The sequence below is a fragment of the Mercenaria mercenaria genome, chromosome 12 (assembly GCF_021730395.1).
Source record: "Mercenaria mercenaria strain notata chromosome 12, MADL_Memer_1, whole genome shotgun sequence".
NCBI classification, from domain to species: domain Eukaryota; kingdom Metazoa; phylum Mollusca; class Bivalvia; order Venerida; family Veneridae; genus Mercenaria; species Mercenaria mercenaria.
Window position 1 is genome coordinate 64,095,356 of NC_069372.1, and position 9,300 is coordinate 64,104,655.

At 33.2% G+C, this 9,300-nt stretch overlaps 1 protein-coding gene across 1 annotated transcript; it reads left to right on the forward strand.

Annotated features, from left to right (window-relative positions):
* Positions 1–3,780: 3,780 nt before the first annotated feature.
* LOC123533433 (uncharacterized) lies at positions 3,781–8,156 on the forward strand. Its single transcript, XM_053520623.1, has 4 exons — positions 3,781–4,001; positions 5,266–5,487; positions 5,652–5,790; positions 7,726–8,156. The coding sequence occupies exons 1-4, from the start codon at positions 3,981–3,983 to the stop codon at positions 8,154–8,156; spliced, it is 813 nt and encodes a 270-aa protein (XP_053376598.1). The 5' UTR covers positions 3,781–3,980.
* Positions 8,157–9,300: the final 1,144 nt, after the last annotated feature.

Here is a 9,300-nt window from a genome sequence, read left to right on the forward strand (position 1 = left end):
ATTTTCACTATATCTCATTCTGATTGGCTTATAGCCAAAGGGAAGTAACCTTTTTTTTTAACTTTTGTACTGTTTTTCTTCCCCTTAAATTCCAGGAATTAGTCTATTTTTAGAAATCCTATTTTTAGATTTTCGATATTTTTGGTATTTTTCTAACTTTTTTATTATCAGTCCTAAAAAGTAAAAAGTTAATTCATTTTTCTGTGGTAACAAGGGTTGGTAAGACACTTTTTTGTATTCACTTTTAGTGTATCTCTAATATTAGAGATTTTTTATATTTACCTCATCCCTCATCCAGGGCACATAATTATACTAGTATTACTTATATGTGGAAGCCCAGGATGAAGTACTCCAAAGACGAGTAAACTTCTTTTTAAGTATTAAGCTTTTTTGACATTTTTATATTATTCTAAGTATTTTTAAGATTACTTATGGTTGCCATTCTTCTGTGACAAGACCGTATGGTGGGTGTATGAGTCACTCCTGTGACAGTTCTAGTTTAGCTCTGTTTTAGTAGCTATTCTCCCTCTACAACTTCCTGATATTTTATTTATTCTTAATTTAAGTGTCAATATCGACAAAATTAACTGTCTAAACATTAACTGGAATATTTGATTTAACAAGTTATATATGCCAATAACTGACTTAAGTTTCCGGAATACAAATGATACAAATTGATTTTACGGTTACCTTTCGTAATATTCCCTTTTGTTAAATTTGATGCATGGCCGTTGAATCAACATAATAATTATGTTCCGTTTGATTTCAAACATTTATAGACATATTGGACGCAAACTAGCCGGCATCCAATGCGTTATGACAGAAGTGTTCGGAATCGAGGTATAAGTTGTTCTGGGCATCACAGTAAAGCGTTGCAATTTGTGCTTATCTGTCGCATCCCTGGTGGTGAGACCCGAGGCTGACAAACATATCTATTAATTAATGTGAAGTTTAATTTAGGTGCACAACTCATTGTTTAGCTTTTGTTCTACTTGCACAAAATAGATTGTGCTTAATGTTATCGTGTTTTGCCGTGTCATGAGAATTAGACGTTCGTTTATAAAATAAACCTTATAGCTAAGAAACAAAATATCACTTTTTATTTATCATCAACGTCACTCAAGAAGTAGAAATAAGTGTTTTATTAAATGTATTATTTTCATGCACTTTCTTAAGGACATAAAACATTTCCGCGAATTATTATCAAATGTTTCTAGGAATATTTTACTAATTTTTTGAACGAAAATCGAAGAATATATTTTGTCTAACCATTATATGTGCATGTTCAAGCTGACTGCTTTACGAGTGATATGGTCTCTTAATGAGATGATGTTAATGTTGATGTTTACATTCTTGATCAATATACAAAGCAACAATTATTTCTATACTGGACGGGTGTAATCATAATACGAAAAAAAACCATTGTTTATCGATACTGTTCGTCCTTTAAATAGTGAGTAGATTTATTTAAATGCAGACCATGACAGCGATAGAATAAAATGAAGGGCAGATATGATCGCATATAACAACGACGAAGTTTAACATCTGTATAATGCGGACACTCTCATTTCCTTAATTGAAATGTCTATTCACATTCAAGCACCACGCTTGTGTAATTGGTATATTCCAAAAAGCCTCTTATAACCAAAAGTGATCATTTTACTGTTTTAGTATCGTTTGTCATCGGTTATTATGTCGCGATTTAGGCTCTCAATGCATTCAGTGATGTTAATATATGGTTAAAAACAAACTAAGTTAAAATACAAATGTATTATAATGCTGAATTAAGTACTGAGCATTCACTTGAATATGTTATATACCTGCAATGGTCCTACCGTCATTATACGGATAAGGAAGGTTTACACACTTCATGAAACTTTCTAAAGATTCCATTTGAATTATACATCAGCAAGATATCGCCTTATTTTTGAAATATTTAAAAATAATAAAAATACATTAAATAAAACACCTATTTCTACTTCTTGACTGACGTTGATGATGAAACTGATATTTTGGCAAGAGTTTCTTAAAAATAAGTATTTCTTGCGTTAAGTTTTATTTTTTATAGAAACACGACAAAATGGTTACACACGTTCATGTGTATCACCAGGTTTTTCGTGCAGGTAGAACAAAGGCTAAACAAATGAGTTGTTTACCATTATTATTAAACTTCACACGAACTAATAGATATGTTTGTCAGCCTCGGGTCCCACCGCCGGGGATACGTCAGAGAGGCACCAATGCACTATGAAAATCCTAATTGCAATGCTTTACTGTGATGCCAATAACAACCTATACCTTGATTCCGAACACTTCTGTCATAACACATTGGATGCTTATTCAAAGCATCCAACTAGTCTGCTTCCAGTATGTCTATAAGTGTTTGAAATTAAATGGAACATGATTATTATGTTGATTTAAAGGCCAACAACCCATGCATCAAATTTAACAAATGATAATATTACGAAAGATAACAGTAAAATCTATTTGTACTATTTGTATTCCGGAGACTTAATTGGTCAGTCATAGGCATACATTGTTAACTTGTTAAATCAAATATTTCAGTTAAAGTTTAGACAGTGTTGTTCTTATATAGACACTTGAATTAAGAAATAATAAAATATCAGGAAGTTGTAGAGGAAGAACAGCAGCTGAAACAGAGCGTTACAAACTTAATAAATAACGCACTTGCAAGTATAAAATACAAAACTGATTTTTGCCGTTTTAAAACATAAATGTTTAAATCATAAATACCGAAATTCTTAGTCGGTATCATTTGCTTTTAAGTTTAAACATTTATTTGAACATTGAAATTAATGTAAATCGGGTAATTAGCAACGTTAAATTTACTTATATACGGGCATTTTGAAATAGACCCAGTCATGCTGATTATGACGATTTATATTACCAACACAGTATCACTTATGAGGACCATGTAACATAGTAAGCGACATAGGATGAAGTCAAATGGTAGATTTCGTGTATGTATTTGTTGTGTCAAATTTCAGGCGGCCATTTTCAAAATGGCGGCCATCTTGAATGAGAGGAGATATTTTTGGACCAACTTCACTTTCGAAGTTTCCAGGGTCTAATGACAAATATCCGGAATATTTCATGCTTGTATCACCATTTGCACTACTTGCATAATTTCCTCCTCACTATTTATGTATGAGGACCGTTTGAAAAGTGTTGCTAGTGTAACTACATATTTTACTCGCCTTGATATATCGTACATAACCATGTCAACACCTTTATTTTTAAATAAAGTTATAATCATATTTACACAGAATGTGAATATCTGTAGGATCTTATTCAAGTACAGTGATATAAAACAGACAAATACGTTTAAAGTTATGTGATCGTAAATATGTCATACTTCACTTCGTTTACCTTTTTAAAAAACTATTCTTAGTACTATTTAAATAGAGATTTAGTATATAATGATGTACTATATCCACGTACATTTCTTCCCCAGACTTGTAATATCAGGATAGAATGTGAATTCCTATAAAACATTGATCGGGTTGCATTATTGGTCGGATAGGTCAGTTTATCGGGAGTCCATTATTTTATCTATCACTCGTTCTCTCATAATATATTATTTCTTGATGCTGTTATATTTTCCTTTCAGATGTCATAAAAGTAATACATCACTCGGGCTTGTGTAGCGTACTCATTAACACTAATAAGACTTCAAATTTCTGAAAACAATAGACAATTACTCAATCTTAAAAAGTAAATATCATGTATGGATATAAGATGAATATGCTTGAAGTTTTAATATTGAACAAAACATGTCAACAACATTAAGTCAAAGTGAGATAATTATATAACTGATTTTGGTTTCAAGGTCCAACCTGCATTTTGATCAAACCGGATGGAAAACTATAGACTCTTTTGGCTATGATGCAGAAACTAAATACGAAGAAAAAAGTGAGGCAATTGAGCAAGGTCAATGGTTCTTCTACAAAAGATTTAAAATGATGCTTTTTAAAGACAAGGTAAGCTTTTAATAGGTAAAAATAACTGGTTGAAAAATAGTTTCGGGGACTATATGATTGCGCTTTTCCACAATGTCGTGCCCAGTCAGTAACTCTGTCATCCATAAAGGGATATTAATATTTCTAAGCATAATTTTCCCATAATATGTCATGCGCAAAACCAGGACCCTTAGCTCAAGGTTGAATGTCACACTAAGAAGGTCAAATGTCAATGTAGCCTTTTTCCTGTCCGGTCTGTAACTCGTCCATCCATCAAGGCATTTAAATATGTTTGGCACAGATACTTCCCATAATAAGACGGTATGTCTTGCACAATTTCTAACCCCTTAGCTTATAGGTAAAGTATTCGCCTGGGAGCCAAAGGTTAACATGGTGTTAACAGGGTCGCTTTCGTGTCCGATCCAAAACTTTTCCATCAATTGAGGGATTACAATATTATTTAGCTAAGATCTTCCCCATAATCAGATAACGCGGCACGTGCAAGCTCAAATTTCAAGGTCATATACCTATAAGGATTTTTTCCTGTGTACTTCATTACTCTGTCATTCATTAAGGGACTACAGTACTGTAATAATACTTGGCTCAAATGTTTTCTATTAAGAGTTGACGTGTCACGCACACCAAGAGCCCTAGCTTGAATGTCAAGGTCACAATTAGAGGTCAAATGTGAGTAATACAGTTTTTCCTGCCTGTTTCATAACTCTGTCATCAAACCAGGGATTTAAATATTACGTAAACACAAATGTTCCCAATAATCTTCCAGTAGGAGACTTTGTATTGCTTAGCAATTCTTCGTTCAGTTTTAAAGTTGGCATGTCGTGGTCGAATGTTTTATGTCGATGATTTAGAATCACGTGTCCCACTCTGCTTTAGTTGTAGAATTGTTTCATATGACGAAAACATTTTCCTGACTTATGGAAGGTAGGTGTTACCTAGGCGACCAACCATGACTAAATTAATGCCTGGAGAGGTATCTGGGGCTTCTTCTGTCGGCAAAAGATTTGAAAGTCGCCACATGACTTAAATTGCAGTGTGAAATAAAACACAACAAAACAAGCTAATATGGTTTAAAACTACAGAATATAACATACTTAAGACAATTCATATACAATATACATGTACATGTAGTAAACGTAGAATGTTACCCGTATCGCCTTCGTTTAAACTATGTCTTTTGAAAAAGTTAAAACAATCAATAAGGTGTATCAAATTGAATGTTGTCTTAAAAGATAAGAAGAATATTTTTTGTTTCTCATTAATGAAGGGCATGGAAAGAAAGGCTGAACTTGAAGATAAAAGTGGCAAGAAGCTTCCAGCACTGACAGTGTTCTCACTATCTATTGAATATCTCAAAAATGAAGTTCTTGACACGTTAGGCAAGCAAGCTGATTCAGACCTTGGTGTTGGTGATATACACTGGGTGCTGACTGTACCAGCAATATGGAATGACGCTGCTAAACAGTTTATGCGAGAGGCAGCTCAGAAGGTATGAGTAACTAGAAGCATGTGTTTAATGTATGGTTTGTTACATATTGATAACTGGTAAAAAAAATTAAATATATGATGCTTACATGTGCTTCTTCTGTTGCTAATGGTATTCATGTTTCAACTATGAAATACAAATTCATAATGCAGTTTGTACTTTATTAGGCTGGAATACCAGCGAAGAATTTGACCATATGCCTTGAACCTGAAGCCGCTTCCATTTACTGCCGCCATCTTCCAGTAGTCATCGGCTGCAGGAGAGAAAACGTCGCTTGCTCAGTTCTCGTCCGGAACAAAGTACCTGGTGCATGACGCAGGAGGTAAACTATTTTTACAGAAAAGAAATTGTGTTAGGATATTAGATTGACTCATTATGTACATAGTGTATGAGAAAATATACATGTATGTTCAAACAGTGTCAAAAGTTTAATTATAAACCCGAGCGCTTTTGGCTTTTTAAAAAGCCAAGTTCAAGCGTAGCATAAATCAAACAATCATGGCGTAATTTCCGCATATATAGTTTGATATATTAGAAAGCAATTTACTGAAATGACAATATGCCAGTTTTAGAACTGCATCGCATAGCCTGGAGATTGAAATTGGGCGTTATTTTGGTATTGATAGTCTGTAAAATGTGCTTAAGTCAGTTTGTTGGGTCCAAATACCATTTTCTACTTTGTTGTAACAAGTATTTAAACATTAGACAAAAATATTTTGTAAAAATAGCCTGGCCGTCTGTACAGAAATTCATTAATATTATGTCCTGTACGAATAAGAAAAGAGCGATTAAAATGCTAACTTTGAAATTTTGAAATTCTAGCCACCACTTACTTCATGGTACTATGTTTTGTTATGGATGATATGTTCTGCTTTATTTGTATAATTCATTCTTTATTTCAAATCAGTTTGTCTTGACCATATTTGTAATAGATATTGTTAATGGCCATAGGCATTTGTAATGCCGATTTGCCAATAAATGAAATGAAATTATTTATAAATGCTAACTTAACATAACGATCAATTAAATTCCATAAGATCTGGTTAATTGGCATCTGTTTCGGTCATTGGTAGTAGTTATCTAAAAATAGCACTCTTCCGATTTGTTATCGCAAGAAAGTAAAATTATATTGCTATAATTAATAAAACCACTTTCAGGACCCTAACAAAAGCCGTAATAGTATTAATAACATAACACAACTTTTTATTTACTTTTTTCTTTTTAAGCTGCCGTGCGTTATTTTCAATGTTCACGTTGATATTGGCATTTTCAATAGTTTAAATGTAAAGTCTTTTTTTTCGTTTAGCTACCCTTTAAAGAGGTTTAGTCTATTCCTTTATTTACTTAAACTACTTCTCAAAACCCTAACAAAAGCTGTAATGGCAGTAGTAACATAACCGACGAAAATTTTGATTAGTATGTTTAATCTGCCGTGCGTTAACATCGCTGTTTGTTTTAATATAGGCATTTGTTTAATTTATTCATTCCCCATCAAATCCGACAGTTTTCTTTCTAGAAATATTTTAAAGTACTATTTCTTAAATTATCATTGGCATTTTTCATCAGTATATCAGAATCCTTTCAAAAATGTATGTTTTAAGTTAGCACCGGCGTTTTGATAAACTAGTGAAAAAATGATATCTTTAGAAATTATAATTCTCTAACAGCATCGATATTTCATTTTAAATAAATATATAAATTTTGAATTATCATTTAAAGCATTAACATAGTTCTTTTTTAGTTCGGCGACTCTTTTAATATTATTCTATGTGAAATATAAGAATAAAAATCCAGTCTGACTATTTGTTTTCTTTCGGAAAATTGGCAATAAATTGATATTATTAGAAACACAGCCAATGTAAAATAGTGCTAATTAGCGCCAATAGAGCTTTATGCTACTTTGCATAGATATATGGTATGTTTTATTGAAAAACCATAAATAATTAAATATTTCTTAGGCTAGTGATATAGTTATAAATCATTTCAACTTATAAATTTAAGTTTATACATCAAAGTTTTATCATCAAGAGTTAAAGCTTCGAAGGCCCGGTAATGTAAAATTCCATCCCGCAACACTATTATGTACAGGCGCTATTGCTAAGATAAAAGATTATCGAGGCAAATTAGTAATAGGTATTGACAATGGTACACTTTCATTTTTGTTAAATGTTTTGTTTTGCGCCGTTTGTAAAGACTTTTTTTCAATATAAGATGAACTTCACTGTGGCATTTTATTTTCAGGTTCTGATGCTGTCTTAAAATTCAAGAATAAACGTATGGACGATTATATTGAACTCTTCCGATACTTTGAACACAAGAAACGAGATATTTCTCCGACTAAAAGTAAAACAGTTACCATCCGCATGCCCGCTAACCTTTCCAAACTTTGTAGTGAAATGAGAAAGAGTGATTTGAAAGAGTTCGACCTACAGTCACGATTTAGCGGCAAAGTAAAAGTATTGAGCGATAAATTGAGGATAGATGTTGATGTAGTCAGAGAGTTCTTCCTGCCAGCTGTCCGAAACATAATGGATCATGTTGCCACTCTACCGAAGGAGCCTTCAGTCAACGACTGTGCTGCTATTCTAATGGTCGGTGGGTTTCTCGGCATCACCAATGTTACAAGAGAACGTGCAGGCAGAATTTCCAAATCTAAGAATAATTGTTTCTGATGATGCCTGCTTAGCAGTTTTGAAAGAAGCTGTCATCTTTGGCCATGACCCAGCAGCAATCGTCAAAAGGGTCTGCAGGTACACATATAGAACAGGTACAACCCATCAGTACGACGAAACATGCGAACATCCTGAAGGCAGAGTTGAAAATGATGACAACCTAGACCTGCAATGTTACCATAGTTTCAAAATACATGGAAAAAAAACTGGACAATCCGTCACATTAAATGAAGAACAACAGGAACAGATTTATTAACCCATATATGATGACCAGATTTCCTTTTGCTTCAAGATATATTGATCAGCAACAACACATCCACATTTCATAACAGAAGAACGATACAGCCTTACTGGAAAATGTTCGATCCCTATTTCTGACGCAAGTTTGGGAAAAAATCATAAATTTGGCACGAGTTTTATCTTTGGCGGGACAAAAAATGTCGTAAAAGTTCTTGACAAGGTAGCAAGCGACATGACGTATAAATCGGTTAATTTTCTTGGATGAAATGACGCAGTCACGTATAAACATTTTGATATATCGGAAACAGATGCTTTCACGTACATTATATATAATGGACAGCAAAGAGATAATCAAGACAAAAGGTGCAACATTGACTCATATTACAACGCAAACAATTCGAAAGAATGGAAGCAATACCTCTAAGATTCCACAGAGACAACAACTGTATAGTCACCTAGATTCAGGTCACATAGACGGTATAATAACTCGTGCGAAAACAATAATTTTTCGGGACATGAAGGCATCATACACCGAAACTTATGATTATTTTCAGAAGTATATAACAATTCAATTTCGATTTTTCATATTAATTCATGTTTTTTATGTTATATGAACTTAATTACTGCTCTTAAGTATATTTATCAAATAATCAACACCTCCGTGTTGTTTATCGTTTTATTTACCATGGCTGAGAGTTCAGATGCGTAGGAACTGAATTACAATGGCATTTATTTACACAATAGACCGTGGTAAATCAGACGATAACCACCGAAAGGTCTTGTTTCACAATAACACGCTTATTAAAACATAATGATAATAAGCTGGGATTCATACAAGCAAGAATGGACCGGACGTCATACGGCTATTTGACGTCTTAATTGACGTCATAATGTTCTCTAGCCT

Excerpts from the sequence above, each read along its gene's own strand:
- LOC123533433 (XM_053520623.1), top strand. The coding sequence starts at position 3,981 with ATGATGCTTTTTAAAGACAAG. Across the intron at positions 5,488-5,651 it reads TGCGAGAGGCAGCTCAGAAG|GCTGGAATACCAGCGAAGAA; the intron begins GTATGAGTAACT and ends GTACTTTATTAG. Across the intron at positions 5,791-7,725 it reads CGTCCGGAACAAAGTACCTG|GTTCTGATGCTGTCTTAAAA; the intron begins GTGCATGACGCA and ends TTTTATTTTCAG.